The sequence below is a fragment of the Tamandua tetradactyla genome, chromosome 19 (genome assembly GCF_023851605.1).
Source record: "Tamandua tetradactyla isolate mTamTet1 chromosome 19, mTamTet1.pri, whole genome shotgun sequence".
In the NCBI taxonomy this organism is placed as follows: domain Eukaryota; kingdom Metazoa; phylum Chordata; class Mammalia; order Pilosa; family Myrmecophagidae; genus Tamandua; species Tamandua tetradactyla.
In genome coordinates, this window is record NC_135345.1 from 2,574,472 (window position 1) to 2,594,270 (window position 19,799).

The 19,799-nt window shown below is 47.6% G+C and overlaps 1 protein-coding gene across 1 annotated transcript in view; it reads right to left on the reverse strand.

The window, feature by feature from the left end:
* Positions 1-15,794, reverse strand: part of TNIP2 (TNFAIP3 interacting protein 2) — a 28,404-nt gene extending 12,610 nt beyond the window's left edge. The window contains exon 1 of the mRNA XM_077136255.1: positions 15,493-15,794. Coding sequence (XP_076992370.1) covers positions 15,493-15,768 — 276 coding nt within the window. The 5' untranslated portion in view covers positions 15,769-15,794. The remainder of the gene's footprint in view (positions 1-15,492) is intronic.
* Positions 15,795-19,799: the final 4,005 nt, after the last annotated feature.

Consider the following 19,799-nt stretch of genomic DNA (forward strand, 5'->3'; position numbering starts at 1 on the left):
ATCATGAAAAAAAACTTTTCTGTGTGAAATATAACATATATACAAAAAAAGCAATACATTTCCAAGTAGATTTTAACAAGTAGTTATAGAACAGATCTTAAAGTTTGGTTTGGGCTACAGTTCCACAATTTTTAGTTTTTTCTCATAGCTGCTCCAAGACACTGGAGACCAACAGAAATCTCAATAGAATGATTCAGCATCATACTCATTTGCTAAATCCTATCTTCTCTGTTATAACTCCTCTTTCTCTTTAAATAACATATTTCTCTTTAAATAACATATATTTCATATAACTCCTCTTTCTCTTTAAATAACATAAAAGCAATAAATTTCAAAGTACATCACAACAATTAGTTGTAGAACAGATTTCAAAGTTTAGTATGGGTTACAATTCCACAATTTTGCGTTTTTAGTTCTAGCTGCTCTAAGGTACTGGAGGCTAAAAGAAATATCAATATAATGATTCAGCAGTCATACTCATTTGTTAAACCCGACCTTCTCTGTATAGCTCCACCATAACCTTTGATCTTTCTCCCACTCTTTAGGGGTATTTAGGCTATGCCCATTCTAACTTTTTCATGTTGGGAGGGGCTGTCGATAATATGGGATGGGGGATGGAACTAGTTTCTGCAGATCATGAAGAAATTTTTAAAATCCTTAGAGAATCTTATGAACAACTATATGCCAACAAACTAGACAACCTAGATGAAATGGACAAATTCCTAGACATACATGAATTACCTACACTGAATCAAGAAGAAATAGGAGAGCTCAGCAAACCAATTACAAATAAACAGAGTCCATCAGTCATCAAAAATCTTTCCACAAAAAAAATACCCAGGAACAAATGGTTTCACAGGGGAATTTTATCAAACATTCCAAAAAGAATTAACACAAATCCTGCTCAAACTCTTCCAAGAAATTGAGGGAAAAGGAGCACTACCTAACTCACTTTATGAAGCTAACATCAATTTAATAGCCAAATCAGATAAAGATGACAGAAGAAATGAGAACTATAGACCAATCTCTCTAATGAATGTAGTTGCAAAAATCCTTAACAAAATGCTAGCAAATCGAATCCAACACCACATTAAAAGAATTCTACCTCATGACCAAGTGGAATTCATACCAGAAATGCAAGGGTGGTTCAACATTAGAAAATTAATGAACATAATACAGCACATTAACAAATCAAAAGGAAAAATCACATGACCATATAATTAATGCTGAAAAAGCATTCAACAAAATCCAGCATTCTTTCCTGATAAGAACACTTCAAAAATTAGGAATCAAAGGAAACTTCTTCAGTATCATAAAGGGCATATATGAAAAACCCATTGCGTCATACTTAATAGTGAAAAATTGAAAGCATTCCCCTTGAGATTAGGGCTGAGACAAGGATGCTGTTTTAGTCTGCCAAAGCTGCCAGAATACAACACACCAGAAATGGATTGGCTTTTAATAAAAGGGGATTTATTTAGTTAAAAATGTATAGTTCTTCAGAGGAAAGGCAGCTAACTTTCAACTGAAGTTCTTTCTTATGCGGGAAAAGCACAGGGCAATCTCTGCTGGCCTTCTCTCCAGATCACTGGGTTCCAACAACTTTCCCCGGGGTGATTCCTTTCTGCATCTCCAAAGGCCTGGGCTGAGCTGCTTGTGCTCAAATGAGGTATGCTGAGCTGCTTGGGCTGTGCTATGCTGAGCTCTCTCATTTAAGCACAGCCAATTAAATCAAACATCATTCATTGCAGCAGGCACGCCTCCTAGCCGACTGCAGATGTAATCAGCGACAGATGAGGTTCACGTACCATTGGCTCATGTCCACAGCAACAGAACTAGGCACCTTCACCTGGCCAAGCTGACACCTGAACCTAACTACCACATATGTCCATTGTCACCATTATTACTCAAAATTGTATTAGAAATACTAGCTAAAGCAATTAGACAGGACAAAGAAATAAAAGGTATCCAAATAGGGAAGGAAGAAGTAAACTTTCATTATTTGCAGATGACATGATCCTGTACTTAGAAAACCCTGAGAAAGCTACAAAACTACTTGAACTAATAAACAAATACAGCAAAGTGGCAGGATACAAGATTTATGTACAAAAATCAGTAATGTTTCCATACACAAGCAATGACCTATCTGAGGTGACAACTAAGGAAAAAAATCCATTCAGAATAGTGACCAGAAGTATCAGAAGTATCTAGGAACATGCCTACCCAGGGATGTCAAGAATGTATGCACAAAAAATTACAAGACATGCTAAAAGAAATAAAAAATGACGTAAATAGATGGAAAGATATTCCATGCTCGTGGGTAGGAAGGTTGAATATTGTCAAGATGTCAATTCTGCACAAACTGATCTACAGATTCAATGAGATACCAATAAAAATCCCAACAACCTAATTTGAGGCCTTGAAAAAGCTGTTTTCAAATTTATATGAAGGGAAAGAGACCCTGAATAGCTAAAAATATCCTTAAAAAGAAGAGTAAAGTGGGAGGACTATCACTTCCTGACTTTAAAGCTTACTATAAAGCTACAGTGGTCAAAACAACATGATAATGGCACAGAGACAGGACTTCCCAGTGGAATAGAATCAAGAGTGCAGACATTGACCACCAAATTTATGGACATTTGATCTTCGATAAGGCCCCCACAGCCACTGAACTGGGACAGAATAGTCTTTTCAATACATGGGCATGAGAGAACTGGATTTCAATCACTAAAAGAATGAAAGAGAACCCTACCGTATACACTATGCAAAAATTAATTCAAAATGGATCAAAGACCTAAATGTAAGATCCTGTACCATAAAACTTCTAGAAAAAAATGTAGGGAAACATCTTCACGATTTAGTAATAGGAGGTAGCTTCTTAACCTTTACAACCAAAGCACAAGCTGTGAAAGAAAAAATAGACAAATGGGAACTCCTTAAGATTAAGAGCTTCTGTGCCTCAAAGGACTTTGTAAAAAGGTGAGGAGCAGCCAACTCAATGGGAACAAAATGTGGGAACCACATATCGGATAAAGGCTTGAACATCCTGTGTACATAACGAAATTGTACAGCTCAACAACAAAAGAGCAAACCACCCAATTATAAAATGGGCAGAGGAAATGAATAGGTACTTTTCTGAAGAGCAAATACAGATGGCTAAAAAGCATATGAAGGGTTTCTCATTTTCATTGGCTATAAAGGAAATGTAAACTAAGATGACAATGAGATATCACCTCCCACCTGTAAGAATGGCTGCTATTAAAAAAAAACCAGGAAATTATAAATGTGGACAAATCGGAACACTGATTCACTGCTGGTGGGAATATAAAATGGATCAGCCTCTGTGGAAGTCAGTTTGCCAATTCATCAGAAACCTAAACGTTGAGTTATGACCCAGCAATACTAATACTCGGTATGTACCCAGAACAGCTGGGGGCAGTGACATGAACAGACATTTGCACACTAATGTTCATAGTAGCATTATTCACAATTGCCAAGAAAAGGAAACAATCCAGGTGACCATCAACAGACGAGTGGATTAACAAAATGTGGTATACTTACGATGGAATATTATGCAACATTTAGTCAAAATGATGTCCTGAAACATAGGACAACGTGGATGAGCCTTGAGGACATAACACTGAGTGAAACAAGCCAGACACAAAAGGACACATACTGTCTGATTCCATTATTATGACTCTGGTAAAGCCTCCAGTGTTTTGGAGCAGTTAGAAGGAAAAATCTGAGATGAGGGCATGGCAGCCCATGACAAACTCTGGGACCTGTCCTGTAGCTGCATGTTGAAGCGTGCTTTGAAAAGTATTGCTTTTTCTCTCTTTTCTTTGTGTGTGTGTGTATATATATATATATATATATATATATATATATGTTGTATTTTACCAAAAAAAGGTAAAAACAACAAAAAACAACTATAGGCAGTTCTTGTAATATTTTATAAAATAAATTCCTGAAATAAAAAATTTGAAAATGTTTAGTCACATAAATTACTATTATACCAAAGTTAATGTAAAAATAACTTTTTACCTGATATTTTGAGAATGCACACAGTTTTGACAGTTAATCAAATGGTATTTAAGATAGTGTTTAATATTTAGACTCTAAGAAACTTTGATATCTGTATCTATAGATTTTTTTTCTTTCCTTGCTTTAATTTTAAAACGGCTATGAAACATATTGTACAAACAGGCTTTACAATGATTACTTAAATGTTTTATTTAAGTACGCCTATGGATAAGCTAACTAAGATATCCATTTTAGGTGGTTAAGATTTTCATATGTTAATTGTAAAAATATTTTGTATCCATATTTTCCTGAAATCAGGAAAAATGTTTAGTAACATAGGTCAAGACTATATAGCAATGTAGATATTTGTAATAACTCTCTACTTGATATTTTGAGAACATTCACAGTTTTGACAGCTGATCAAATGGTATTTAAGTTAGTGTTTACTATTAAGAATTTAAGAACTTCACTGTCTGAATGTGTAGATTTTTTTCCTTGTTGCCTTAATTTTAAACTGGTTTATGAACTTCCTGCACAGCACAGGTTTTACAATGATTATCTGTATACTTTATTTAATTATGCCTATGGTTAAGCTAACTAAGAGATCCATTTTTGATGGTTCTAAGTGTATTGTTTGTTTTCGTAAATAAAAATATTAAAATAAAAAAAAAAAAAAGAAAAGTGAGCATAGCCTAAGGAACCTGTAGGACACTATGAAGCCAATAGATACGTCATGGGAACCCCGGAAAGAGAAAAGGGCAGAAAGAATATTTGAAGAAATAGAGCCAATAACTTACTAAACTTGACGAATGACATGAATGTACACATCCAAGAACTCAACCACTCCAAACAGGGGAAACACAAAGATCCATATCAACACACATTTTACTCAAAACGTTGAGTGACAAAGAATCCTAAAAGCAGCAAGAGACAGAGGACTCGTCATATAAAGCAGATCCTCGATAAGATTAAACAATTTCTCATCAGAAGCCACGGAGGTCTAAAGGCAGTGGGAGGACATACTTAAAGTACTGAGAGAAAAAAAAACTGTCAACAAAGAAGTAAACATCTGGAAAACTGTCTTTAAATTGAAGGGGAAATAAAGGTCAAAGAAAAAAAAAAGGTGAGGGAATTTGTTAGCACTAGACCTTTCCTACAAGAAATGCTAAAGGTAGTCCTTGAGGTTAAAAGGAAAGGAAACTAGACATAACTTTAAGTCATATGAAGAAATAAACATCCATGGGTAAGTATAAATGCCAGTATTATTGCATTCATGGTTTGTAATTCCACTTCGACTTCTTACTTGATCTAAAATCCAAATGCATTAATAAAAACAAATCTGAGTGACTGGGCACACAATGCATAAAGATTGAATTTGTGACAAGAACAATATAAAGGGGGCATATAAGGGTACAGGGGCAGAGACTGTGTCACAATTGACCTTAAGTTAGCATTCATTCAAACCAGATTGTTATAGGTTTAGGATGTTAAATATAATTCCCATGGTAACAAAAAGAAAATAATCCAAAAACATACACAGAAGGAGAAATGCGAAGGGAATAAAAATGATTTACTACAAAAGATCAACTAAACACATAAAAAGGCATTAATGGAGGAAATAAGAGACAAAAAGTTATCACATACAGAAAATAAGAGGCAAATGGCTTAAGCACATTCTGCCTTATCTGTAATTACTTTAAGTTTAAATGGATTAAATTCTCTAATTAAAAGGCAAAGGGTGGCAGGATAGATTTTTAAAAGCATGATCCAACAAAACGCTGTTTACAAGACACTCACTTTAAATCTAAAGACACAAGTAGGTTGAAAGTGAAAAGATGAAAAAAACATTCTATGCATATAAAGATCAAAATAGATGTGGGATGGTTATACTAATAGACAAAAATAGGCTTTGGGGCAGAAACCATATCAAGAGACAATGAAGCACATTATATACTGATAAAAGGATCAATCCATCAAGAAGATATAACAATTATAAACACTGCGCCTAACAACAGAACCCCAAAATATGTGAAGCAAATATTGACAGAATGAAAGGGAGAAACAGACAATTCTACAATAATAGTTGGAGACTTCAACACCATTTTCAATAATAGAAGATCTAGACAGAAGATCAATAAGGAAATAAGGACTTAAACAATACTATAAACTAACTACACCTAAAAAATTTTATAGATACTCCACCCAAAAAATAGCAGAATATACATTCTTCTCAAGTGCACAATGATCACTCCCCAGGAAAGACCGTCTGTTAGGTCACAAGTCTCAGTACGTTTAGAAATTCTGAAATCACATGAAGCATTTTCTCCAAACACAATGGCATGAAGCCAGAAATATTCACAGAAGGAAATGGTCAAGCCCACAAATATGTGGAAATTAAGCAATACACTCTTAAGCAATCAAGGGATCTGTGCTGGTTTGAAAATATTATATACTCCATACAAAACATCTTTTAATCCTGATTCAATTTTGTGGAGGCAGTCATTTCTTTTAATCCTAATTCAACACTATAGGGAAGAAACGTTTGATTAGATTATCTCCATGGATGGGGCATGCCCAATTGTGGATGTGACCTTACTAGATGGAGATGTGCCTCCACCCATTCCAGGGGGGTCTGAATTAGTTTACTGGAATCTTTTAAAAGTGGGAACATTTTGGAGAAATTACACAGCCTACAGAAATGTCAGAGCAGAGCTGACACAGATACCGACACTTGGAGAGCAGAGACACAGAGGTTTGGAGATGCTTGGAGCCCAGCAGACATCGCCATGAGATGTTAAGCAAGCCAGAACCTGGAGAGAGCCAAGGGAAGCCAGGAGATGAGAGCCAGTCCTGGAGAAGCAAAGTGAGGAACCCCCACAGGCACAGAGGCTGAAGGCAATGGAGCCCAGGAGCAAGGGACCAGCAGATGCCAGCCCTGTGCCTTCCCAGATGACAGAGAGGTTCCTGACCCATTGGCCTTTCTTGAGTAAAAGGTATCTGTCCCTGGATGCCTTAGTTTGGACATTTTTTAGGATTAGTACTGCCAACTTGTAACTTATTAAATTCCTACTAAAAAAGCCATTTCTGGTATATTGTAATCCAGCAGTTTACAACCTAACACAGTGTCAAAAAAGAATTCAAATGGGAAATTGGAAAATTCTTGGAGATGACCAAAAATGAAAATACAACATACCGAAACTTACAGGAAATTTATAGCTGTAAATATTTACACCAAAAGAGAAGATCTCAAATCAGTAACCTAATCTTCCAGTTGGAGGAACTAGAAAAAAGAAGGTCAAATTAAACCCAAAGTGAGCAGAAGGAAGGAAATAGAGATTAGAGCAAAGATGAATGATATAGAGAATAGAAAAACAATAGAAAGAATCTATGAAACCAAAAGTTGCTTCTTTGAAAAGAACAGTAAACTTTATTAACCTTTATCTTGACTGACAAAGAAAAATGAGAGAGGACAGAAATAACTAAAACGAGGCATAAGAGTGGGGAAATTCCTACAGATCTTACACAGAGACGAAAAGGGCTGCAAGTGAATACCAGGAACAATTTCTGCCGACAAATTGGATAATCTGGATGAAATGGACAAATTGCTAAAAACACACAAATCCTGAACTGACTCAGGAAGAGACAGGAAATGTCAACAGGAAAGAAGTACGAAGATCAAGGCAGGGTGCCCGCCCCCCACCCCTACCCCCACCCCCGACGGCGGATGCCCCACGCACGCGCCCACCGCCTCCCTCCTCCCTTGCGGGGTGCAGGCGGGGCGGGGGCAGGACGGCCTCCACGCGCGCACATCCCCACGGCCACACCCTGCGGTACCCCGCCCCGCGCGCACAGTGGTCGCGGCTCGCACAGTGGCTACGGCTCGCACAGGGCGGGGACGCGAGGAAGGGGCGCGACGGTGGCGCTTGGTGAGGAGTCCCCTGGGGCTGGTCTCGGGCGGGTGGCTGGGCTGGTCTTGGTTCTGGTCTGCAGAAGCCCTGCGAGGTCACGGACACTCGTGGTGGCCTCTGCTACCTGCGGCGCCGGTGCAGGTGGTGCTGTGGGTGACCCTGCTGGGTCCCAGCATCTGGGGAGAATCGGTGTGCGGGCTGTCGCCGGCTTCCCGTGCCACTATCACCTGAAATCCTTGGTGCCGCCCGGAGTGGGGCGCCCCTGAGGACCTGTCCAGGCCAGTGGTCAGCAGCATGGAGCCAGGCAGGGAGAGCAGAGGCCCCCAAAGGAGCTGGGGACAAAGGTCACAGACAATCAGTCATAGCAGCCGCGATTTCCCACAATGGAAAGAGTCCACAGCAGTGGGCTGTACTCTGACATCACATCCCGGGCTCAGCTGACTGCTGCCTCATTGGAAAATGGCAAAAAAAAAGGGACAGATGCTGGGGGAGCTCGGTTAATGCTCCAAGCAATGCAATCACGAAACATGCCCGGCTCACTGGGTTAGTGGCCTTTGGTGTCCTGCTCCCGGTGCTGGGAGGCTCACGGAAGTTGGGGTCTGAGAAGATCTGCAAGCGGGGCCCTTCCACGGCCGTGGTCCTGAGTGGGCTTGCAGCCCTCCACTGTCCTTCTCCCACGGGCACACCCCACAGCCAAATGGAAGAGCCCTTTCACGCACCACAGCACACCTCTCACCACCTCTTCCCGGTCAGTGCCACTGCCCAGCACCTGCCACTGCATGGAGGACATGAGACTCACAAGGGCCGTGGGCACGGCGAGAGCCAGGGATGGGCCACTGCTGTGTGGCGCCGTGGCAGCCGGCTTCTCTGTGCAGTTGGAGACGTGGGAGTGGACATGGGGCTCAGAGTCACTGCCCCATCGCAGCCACCAGCACAGCTGTTTACTGTGCCCCCTCTGTGCGCCACACTTGATCACCAAGACTCAGAGCTCGACGGGGTCCCCCACCAAGGCTGTGCTACAGACAAGTCTGATGCCACTTCATTTACCTCACAGCGCCAAGGCCCCGCTGCCTGCGTCCCCACGAGTCGGCTCAGCAAACAAAATGGTCATTACAGGGGAAAACCACTAATGATCAGATCACAGACGTCAAGATTATTTTCTGTATTTGGAGTCACTACTTTCATTCTCTGGGAGGTAGAGTAGGATGAAAGGAAACTGATGAAAAGGAAAGTTGTAGGATCTTTTTTTGGATTTTTTCCAATTCTATAAGAGACAAAAGTTTGGAAGTCTATCAAGTAACAGCTATTGGAATTCAGTAATGGATGTGGAAGAGAAATTGCTTTCTCATGCAGAGACCACTGTATTGGGTTTTAAAAACACATATATACATATATACATTGTCCACCGGGAACGTACTTTTACACAGCTTTCTACTGGCATTGATTTTCTTTGACCTCTCACATTTTTGTAGGTTATAGGGCCTCTAAACAAACCCCTGGCTAATGTGCCAAATTGTCTGCTTTGAGTTCATCTCCAGCCAATCCCAAAGAAACTGCTCTGAAAGAAAACAGCGAAGCACAGCTCCACGGTAACGGCCCGAGGAAGCGCCGGCTTCGGGGAAGGGAGAAGGGGCGGCTCCTGCACACGCTGCTCTGGGTGCTGCTGACCGCGAGGCCGCCCGGACAGAGTGAGCGGGGTGAGTGTGTGTGCGTGTGTGCGTGTTTATATTTCTTCGTTTCAGGTAATTTACCAGACGGGTCAGAAGTGAACCCTGCGTGGGAAGTAAGCGCTCCCTGGGGCTTGACTCGCACCCGTGGACCCCCGTTTCGGGGGCACCCCAACGGGAAGCCGAGCGGCAATGACCGCCTCCCTGCGTGGCCTGGGGCGTTTGGAGCCCAGGGTCCCGAGCCCTCCCTGCACAGTTTCGGGGCTCTCGCTGGGGGCAGGGGTCCCCGCTGCTCTCCGTGCTGTCACAGGCCGGTGGCCGGCATGGCTCCACTCATCGTGGTCCCCGGCAGTCCCCCCCCGCTCCGTGGCGGGGAGCAGCACCTGGGCCTGCGCGGTGCGCGCCTTGTCAATAAGGCTTAACAGAAACGTGGCTTACACCGAGGGCACGTCAGTCCAGACCCTGCATATTGAATAGCCAACTGAAACCTGAGCTTTTATATTTACAAATCCAGGAATTGTGCCAAAGCCTAAGAAAAGCAAGTAAATAAATGCTCACTCTTAACCACCTGCACCTTAAATCTCCAGGGAATGAGGCCAAATTGGAACGCAATCATCCTAAATATTGACCAAGGACTCCGTGTGAATTTCAAAATGCATATAATGGTGGTGTTCATAGGAAATAAATCTAAATATAAATGAAAACAGTGAATCATTAATCCAAGCCCTTCCAACAAAGAAAATTCCAGGACCAAATGGCTTCACTGGTTAATCCTACTAAACATTCTAAGAAGAGTTAACACCAATCTTGCTGAAACTCTTCTAAAAAGTAGAAGAGAAGGGAACATTTCCTAATTCATTCTATGAGGCTAGCATTAACTGACACCAAAGCCAGATAAAGACATCACAAGAAAAAAAAGTTATAAACCAACATCTGTTAAAAATACACATACAAAAACCCTCAACAAAGTACTAGCGAATCAAATCCAATAGTACATTAAAAATACACCACAACCAAGTGGGATTTATCCCAGGAATGCAAGGGTGGCTCAACAATAAGAAAATCTACCAATATAACACACCACATTAACAGAACAAAGGGGAAAAAACATAATCATCCAATAGATATAGAAAAAAGCATTTAAAAAAAATGTAATGCCCTCCCATGCTAAGAATTTTCAGAAAATTAGGAACAAAAGAAACTTCCTAAAAATGTTAATGGTTATTTATGAAAAACCCACAGCCAGCATTACACTCAATGTTGAAAGGTTGAAAGCTTTCCCCTCAAAATCAGAAGCAAGACCTTTCACCACTGCTATTCAGTACTGTACTAGAAGTTCCAGCCACAGCAATTTGGGTGGGGAAAAAAAAGTCATCCAAATTGGAAAGAAAGGAACAAAACTGTCAAAGGTAATAAACAAGTATAACAAAGTTGCAGAGTACAAGATCAAACATAAAAATCAATTGTGTAACTATACACCAGCAATGAACAATCTGAAATGGAAATTAAGAAAAAACTCCATTTACAAAATAATCTAGAAGAATAACATTTCTAGGGATAAATGTAACCCAAGAGGTGAAAGACACATACACTGAAGATTACACAAAGTTGCTGAAAGAAATCAAAGATGACCTAAATAAATGGCAAGACCTGCTGTGTTCATGCGTTAGAAGACAACGGTGTTGAGAGGTCAGCACTGCCCATGGTGACCTACAAAGTTCAACATAATCCCTGTGAAAATTCCAACAGCATTTCTTCCAAAAATGGAAAAGTTAGTCCTCAAATCCACGTGGAATTGCAAGGGGCCCAGAAAAGTCAAAACGATCTTGAAAAACAACAAAGTTGGAGGTCTCACACTTCCGATTCAAAAATTACTACAACGCTACAGTAATCAAAACTGTATGGTCCTATCTATGTGATGATGTTAAGAATTACTGATTGCATACGTAGAATGGAATGATTTCTAAATGTTGGGTTAGTTCATTTTTTTTTAATTAATAAAAAAAAAAAAACTGTATGGTCCTCACGCGAGGATAGACACAGAGACCAAAGCAACAGACTTGAGAGTCCAGAGATTAACCACACATCTGTGGCTCGTTGATTTTCAACAAGGGCGCCAAGTCCATTCAATGGGGAAAGAATAGTCTCTTCAACAAACGGTGCTGGGACAACTGGAAATCCACATGCAAAAGATGTAGGTGGACCCTACCTCACACCATATGCAAAAGAGTTAACACACATAGAGGAGCTAAGACCATAAAACCCTTAAAAGAAAATACAGGGGGATCCTCAGCGCCTCGGAGTAGGGGATGGACCCTCAGATATGAGGCCAAAGCCATGGACAGCAATGACAAAGAACAGATCTATCAGATGGGTGTTTAATACCTAGAATCTATAAAGAACTACAACTCAACAACAACAAAAAACAACCCAATTAAGAAACAGGTGAAGTATGTCAATAGACATTTCAAAGAAAATACAGGAATGGCTAATAAGGACATAAAAGGATGCTCGATATCATTAGTCATCAGGGAAATGCAATCAAAGCGCAATGAGTTATCACATCACATCGCCTAGGATGGCTGTTTAAAATTGTTAACTTAGGTGTTGGCGCAAATACGCAGGTACTGGCACCCTTGCACACTGCTGGTGGGAATGTCAAACCGTGCAGTTGCCATGGAAGACAGTTTGGCAGTTCCACAAAAAGTTAAACATAGAATTAGCGTGTGACCTGGCAATCCCACTTCCAGACGCATCCCCCAAAGAACTGAAAGCAGGACCCAGGCATACGCACCAGTGTTCACAGCAGCGCTATTCACAGTCAGCAAAAGATGGAAGAAACCAACTGTCCATCACCTGAAGAATGGGTTCTGGGCACAATGGGACAACCTTCAGCCACAGAAAGAAGTGGTGGCAGGTGCCCGCTCAACACTGCCTGGCCCCAAACAAGCCGGACACACATGGACAAACATGTTGATTTATCTTACAGGATATACTCTGAATAGGAAAATTCATGGAGAGGAAGCAGAGTGCAGCTACCCTCCAGTGGCCTGGGGAGGTGGAGTGAGGAGTTATTGCCTGACGACACAAGTTTCCATTTGGGGTGATGAAAACCTGCTGGAGATAGATAGGGGTGAGGGTTACACAACATTGCCAATTTACTTAATGTCACACAACCAGACACCTAAAATGATTACATTGATTTTTCTTTTGTGTATCCTTCACCTCAAGAAAACATTTTTAAATTAAAGATTAGAAAAAGATAATGGGTGTAAAGTGCTACTTTAAAAAAGGACCTACTGTGGTCTTAACATAAAATACTTATGGGTGGGAAAAAAAGAAAACCACATCCTACTAACAGCTTCTCTCTACTAAGTTGGTGGTGTGGAACCCCCAAGCCCCCCAGGCAAGCCTGTGTCTTGGCCCTGAGTTTGCTTTCTTTGAAAAGGAGCCCCTTGGGAAAGTTCTTCAGCCACTCCTGGTGTGGACGCAGCCTGAGCCCCCGCACCGCTGCCTCTGGGGGCGTCCAGCCCTCCCTCCGTCCCTCGCGGGCACCGTGGGGGCCAAACACCACGCAAGAGCGTCCACCATCGCCCACCTCATCCCAAAGTCTCTCCCGGGCCAGCCCGTCCGACAGAGGAGCCGGAGGTGCAGGTGGGGGCCACGAGCGGGTTGGGATCCCCGTGCCCACCGCGGGCTCAGGCTGCGTGGGTTGTTGCCGAGGTGTGGGACCCAAGGCTCGCGAGCTCAGCGTGTGGCCACCACGTGTCCCCTTGCACAGCTGGGCGAAGCGGGGACACAGGACCCCTGCGGGAGGACCCCACACCTCCCACCGCGGCGCCCCGAGGTGATGGGGCTGAGGAACTCCTGGGGACACAGGCGCTCACCCTCCATCCGGGCCGGACCCCGAGGGGGCCTGGATGCAGCATGGGGGTCGGTGCCCCTCGAGCCCACCCTGTCTAAGTCACCGCATTCTCGACCTGCGGGTGTCACAGACGCCCTGGGGGGCGTCCACGGCCCAGGCCCAGCTCACTGACCTGGGGGCAGGGGTCCCACGAAGCCTGCACCGACCGGGGCGGCGAGGGGACAGGAAGTCAGTGTCACACCCTTAGGGCCCAGCCCTCGGTGAGCCCCGGGGAGTGTGGGGGTCGGGAGGGTCGCGCCCCAGGGCCCAGTGGACAGCGGAGAGGCGCAGGTGTGCGCGCCGGCGGGGAGGTGCCTGCCCGCCCCCTCGCATGCACCGGGGGCAGGGAAGAGGCCACTGCGCCAGGGCCGGGCTGTGCCCCGAGGACGCCCCAACACGCCCACCCCCCAGAACCCCACACCCCCAGAGCCCTGGCTGGGGCTGGTGGCGGCCTGAGCGCAGTCTGCACTGAGGCCCGCGGCGACCCTGGGGAAGGGGGGTCCGGCGCCTTTGCGCCCAGGGGGGCTCAGGCCTGGCCCAGGCCTCCTTCCCACTCGCGGCCTCTGCGGGAGCCCCCACCCTTGGGCGCAGGTCCTGCTCCCAACTGCCAGCTGAGGCCACCGACCCCCGGCCTCGACCGCGAACCAGGAATTCCAGAAGGGGCCCCCGCCGGGGGTGGGAGGCGGCGAGGAGCGTCCCCCCACTGCCACAGGTGCTGGGACAGCCCGGATGGAACTCTCGGAGAATCCCCGCGCAATGCACACTCCAAGACAAATCCTGAGTGTGGGGTGGGGTCGGGGTAGTAACACTGCGGCCCCAGTCAACGGCGGCCTGCTCCTGGGGGGCTGCGGGCCCCGATGCTGGGGACGCGCGGGCTGAGTGTCGCTGCCGGCTGGGGGCTGCTCCGTCTACATCTAGGAGGAACCCAGAGACCCCCTCCGGCCCCGCTCTGTACGTGTCTGCGGTGCCCAAGGTCCAGGGCCACACCCCAGGTGGCCCCTCCTCCTCTCCTCCCGGGTGGGCTATGGGTCCATCTCCCAGAGAGAGGGGCGTCGGCGGAGGACGTGCGTATGGCGGGTACTAGGTGCAGGGGTGGGACAGCGGGCACCAGGCGGGGGTGGGGATGGGAACAACGGGCACTAGGTGGGGAGGTGGGGACAGCCTGCATCAGGTGCGGGGGGGGGGGGGGCGGACAGCGAGCATGTTGGGGGGTGTGGACGGCAGTCACCAGGCGCGGGGGTGGCGTGGGCTGGGGACAGCGGGCACCAGGTGCGGGGGAGGCGGGGACAGCGAGCACCAGGCGTGGGCACCGCAGAGACAGCGTCGGGGGCGCCACGGCCGGCAGGACCCTGGCGGCAGCGGGACGGTGCCTGCGTGGCTCTCGCCACTTATTTTCCTTCTCAGACCCTCACACTTACTTTATCACTAGAGAACACAGACGTGGCCCCCCCCCCCGCCCCCGAAACTGGAGGTGAGAGGTGGCCTTCGAGGGCGCCCCTTCCCAGGCTCGCTTCTTCCCTGGGAAAACTGGGGTGACACAAGAGTCCGAGCAGGGCTGGGGACCTAGCGGACAAGAGGCTTCAAGGGAGCGCTCGGCACCCAGCGGAGGATCGCAAGACCCTGCGCGGCGGGCACCACCACGAGGACCCCAGGCCGCACGGCCGCATTCAGCGCGCTCGCCACGAATCACGGCTGTAACCACAAAGACACGTTCTGGGGCGCTGGACGACGCTGCACACACACACACACACACCCAGAAACAAACAGATGCACAAGTGCAAACCCAAAACACACCCCAAACTGAGCACACACATGCCACAACCCAACCTGCACCCCAAACCCAATGCACACACCGAAACTCAAAACACACACCCCAGAACCCAACCCACACGCACGCACACGGTCCCGGAGCCAACAGGGCGCACACCCGCGGGCACCCACTCGCGCACACCCGCTCCCTGAGGACCGGCCCTGCCCCCTCCGCCCTCACCTGGCGCAGGGCCCCCGCCCCGTCGCCGCCCTCCTGGCGCCGCAGCTGCTCCCGGCAGCGCGCCACCTGCTCCAGCAGCGCGTCCACCAGCGACGGCGCCGCCTCCGCCTCGAGCGCGGCCAGACGGGCCCGCAGGCGGGCGACCAGCGCGTCCCGGGCGGCCAGCTGGTCCTGCAGGCGCCGCAGCCGCTGCCCGGCCTCGTGGTACAGGTCGCAGAGCGCCGCGGCCGCGGGGCGCAGGGCCTCCTCCGGCCCGCCCGGACCCCCCGACGCCATGGCGGCGCCCCGGGACTTTCCGCGGCCGGCCCCTCCCCGCCCCGCGGCGCCGTCAGGGTTTCCCGGAACTGTCCCCGCGCCCCGCCCCGCCCGAGCGGAGGCCCCGCCCCCGCGGAGGGCTGGACCCGCCCCCTGGGCCCGTCAGCCTTGCCCGTGCGTCCAGGCCCCGCCCAGGCCCCGCCCACCAGGCCCAGCGGCCCCGCCCCAGTCCCGCGTTCTGCCCCTCCAGGCCCCCCCCAAGTCCTGCGCGCCCACCGCGCACCCCCGGAGGCTGTCCCGGGAGAGGATGGGTCCTGCTCAGGCCCGTGGCCGGGCAGGGATTGAGGGGTCTGTGACGCACCTACTGACCCGGGACAGGTGGGCGCGGGAAGAAGGGGTGGGGCGCCCCTAGTGTTGGACCCGAGCATGCGGCGGGGCGGCGCGAGGGGCTCAGCGGCCCCATAGGCCCAGGGCACGTGCAGTGGCCCCCGCGGCCGAGTCGGGGGAATGGGGGGCGGCCTGGCTGCTGGGAGCTCCTGGTGACAGGTCCCGGAGGGAGCGGGCACTTCTTATTTTCTTTCTCAAGGTAGGCGTGTCCCCCACTATTGCAAAGCGCAGCCCTCAGGACTGCTGTCCTCCTGCCGCCTCCTCGGGGACAGGGTTGGGTCTATCCCCTGTGTGTCGCCCGCAGCCGCACTGGGGCTGAGCCCACCGAAAGCCCACCTGTTGTATCTGAACTGAGATTCAGACACGTCTATGGGCAAAGCCAGACACAGCCGCGTGGTGAAGGCACAGACCTGGCTGCGCTGTGGAAGGTTCTGGAACATGTGTGTGTAGCTTGAATTCGGCACCCCAGGAGAAACAAGACCTTAATCCTAACCCACGACTGTGGTTCTGAGCCCATTGTAAACAGGACCTTCTCATGAGGCCATTTTCGAAGACGTTAGTTAAGGAGTGGTCCGTCTGAGTGAGGGTAGGCGGGAAGCCTGTTCCTGGACACTATGAAGAGAAAGCCTCTTGGAGGAGGAGAAGCTGGAACCACAAGGAGAGGACGTCGCCCTGTGACATAGCCCAAGACCCAGGGGCCAGACAACATCGGGATGCGACAGACTTCGGGGCGGAAGCATCACCTTGCGGACACCAAACCTTGAGGCAGTGCCGGCCCCTTGTGTAAGCCAGCCCACTGGACCGTGCTGTGCTAGCAGCAGGAGGCTAAGGCAGCAAGCGTCTCAGCACACCAAGCCTGGGCTTCCCCTCTGCAGAAGGACGTCAGAGGAAGTACCCGGCCTGCCTGTAGGGGGTCATGGGCACATAAACCCCTCACTCAGTGCAGAGCCTGCCGTGGCAAGCCCGTGGCCCCTGACGATCAGCGGGGATGACACGTTCTGGTGAATGGAGGCAGCGGTGGCGAAATGAAGCAGCATTAACACGGGGCTCTTGCTGTGTGTGACCTCAGCAGGCCACCCAAGTCCTCTTGAAACTGTTTCCACACCTGTAACGTGGGCATCACACAAATCCAGAGTCTTTTATCCAGACCCCCTAGGGCCAGGTGTGATCTGGAAATCAGTATCTTTGGATTTTAAGGGTCATTGGGAGAGCCAGCCTCCAAACAGGGTCTTCCGGTCCTGGCTCTCCTGCCCCTGTGCAGTTCCCGCTGCCACAGTAAATAGGGTTGACTTGTGCAACCATAGGATGTTGGGGGAGTGGCGTGTGACTTGTGTGGCTAGGTCACACGACCCAGTGTGCCTTCGGCCTTGCCCGCCCATGAGTCACCTGCTCTGGGGGAAGCCAGCCGCCACACAGCTCCCAATTTGGGGGGGTACTTGTTACACAGCAATAGATAAGTAATAAACAATATGCTACTCAGTGCATCCCCTGGAGCAGCACCCCAAAACCAAGTATTTTTAAATGTCTCCAAGTGAAATGGAAAAGCCCATCCTCAAGTTGATATAGAACTGCAGGGGGCCCCAAAGAGCCAAAATAATTTTGAAGAAAGAAGAACAAACTTGGAAGACTCACACTTCCCGATTTTAAATTGTACTACAAAGCTACGGTAACCAAAACAGTGTGGTAGACATATAGACCAGTGGAACTGAAGTGAGAGTCTGGGAGACCCACATATCTCTGGCCAACTGATTTTCCACAAGGGTGCTAAGAACATACAATGGAGAAAGAGTGGTCTCCTCAACAGGTGGCACTGGGAAGACTGGAAATCTGCCTGCAAAAGAATGAAGTTAGACCTCTACCTCACACCCTACACAAAAATGAACTCAAATGTCAAGGAGCCGCCCTCCGGCCAGGCCAGCAGGGCCAGCATGATGTCACTGGCAGAGCAGCGCCCACAGGAGACCCAGCTGCACTCCAGCCGAGAAGCCCCCAGCGGCAGTCGCAGAGAAGAGGACAATTTTGGGGGGATAATAAGAACATTTTCTCCCCTCAACCCCCGTTTGGTTGTTGGAGTGGTGTCACGTACTGGTTTGGGAGGATTTAGCTACAACCAGGGATCAAATCTAAAGATGTCTTTTTTTTAGTTTAGTTTTTTTTTTTTTTTTTTGCAGCAAATTGTGTTGTCCTTTTCCCCCCTCCTCACAGATCCCATCTCAATCATTCTGTTCCTGCCATTCAACAGGTGGAGCTTAAAACCTTCCTCTGCCTATTTCTCTTTTATTTTTTATTTTTGCACCAGTACTAATGATTTTGCATACTTTGCCTGTTTATTCAAAAATGTTAACTTTCTTGATCATCTGTGGACGTGCCCATATGTAGAAGAGACGGGTGGGTCAATAAGGGATATCAAAAGCCATGGATAGGGGCCACAGTGGGGAAATCTAAGTGGTACATAAAATTGCCAAGGTGTCCCACTTGAAATGCTGTGTAAAGGCTTAGTCTTTTTTTTTTTTTTAAAGAAAAGTTACCATAATGTATTTTGTGAGGCAGGTTTACACCACTACCAATTCCCAGATTTTTAAAAAAATAATCATAGTTTTAGGAGTTCATTTAAACCATAGGAACTTTTCATTTATCTCATATTAGCTGTGCCATTCCGTGATTAAATAGAACCACAAGTTGTATAGACTTTACTGTTCGTTGCTGGTCTATGACCTTAATAAAGTGTAATTATGTTTTACCAGAAGTGTCTTTAACTGTGACTATTGTATAAAAACAAATCTTGATATCCAGGAGTACACGAAGCTTGAAACTTTCCATCCTCCCCATTTTTGTAAAATTGCAGTTCTTTTGGCCCTTTTAAACACAAATTTTAAACTCAACCAAGCTGTGGTAAGTGGAATGGCTACTGTATATATTGTGTATGTTTTTTTTTTTTTCATTACAGCAGACAGTGCTTTCTTTTCCAGTCATCGCTGAGACTAAAGGGAAAAAACCCACCTTCCTTGGCAATGCTTTTGTGCAGACTCTTGTCCCTTAGGTTTTATAGATAGTGGAGAAGCTGTGACAGTTTCACTCCCAGATGAAATGTAACTCTGCTTGCAAAAATTGCTATTAAACTCCTGCTTAAGGTGTTCTGATGCTCTGTGAGCATACTAAAAACGAAAAATAAATGTGAATGGAATGTAAAAAAGAAAATGGATCAAGGATCTAAATATAAGAGCTAAAACTATGAAACTATAGGATAACATATAGAAAACATTTTGTGTTTCTGAACTTTCTGATTTTGGAATGGTGGTTGAGGTGCCGCCACCCCCAGGCTGGGAGGCCTCCGGCTGGGCAGGATTGGCCAGGGAGTGGCGGACAACAAGGGGACAGAGGACAACGAGGGGACAGAGGAAGTGGCGTGTGAGCTGTGGCCGAGAGGATGCGAAGGAGCCGGCCATGCTGAGGGTGTGAGCATGTCCCTAGCACAGAGACAAAGTGTGCAGAGGCCCCGAGGACAGTCCTGGGGCCTGAGGCGCTGCGTGCTGCCCAGCTGGGGGAGGGGAGAGGGGCCGGGCTGCGGGGGAGGGAGGAGGAGGGGGGAGGATGCTGCTGAAGGGCGGGGTCTCCGTCCAGGGGGAGGCAGGGCTGGCCTCCGCCCACGGCTCCGGCTCCGGGAA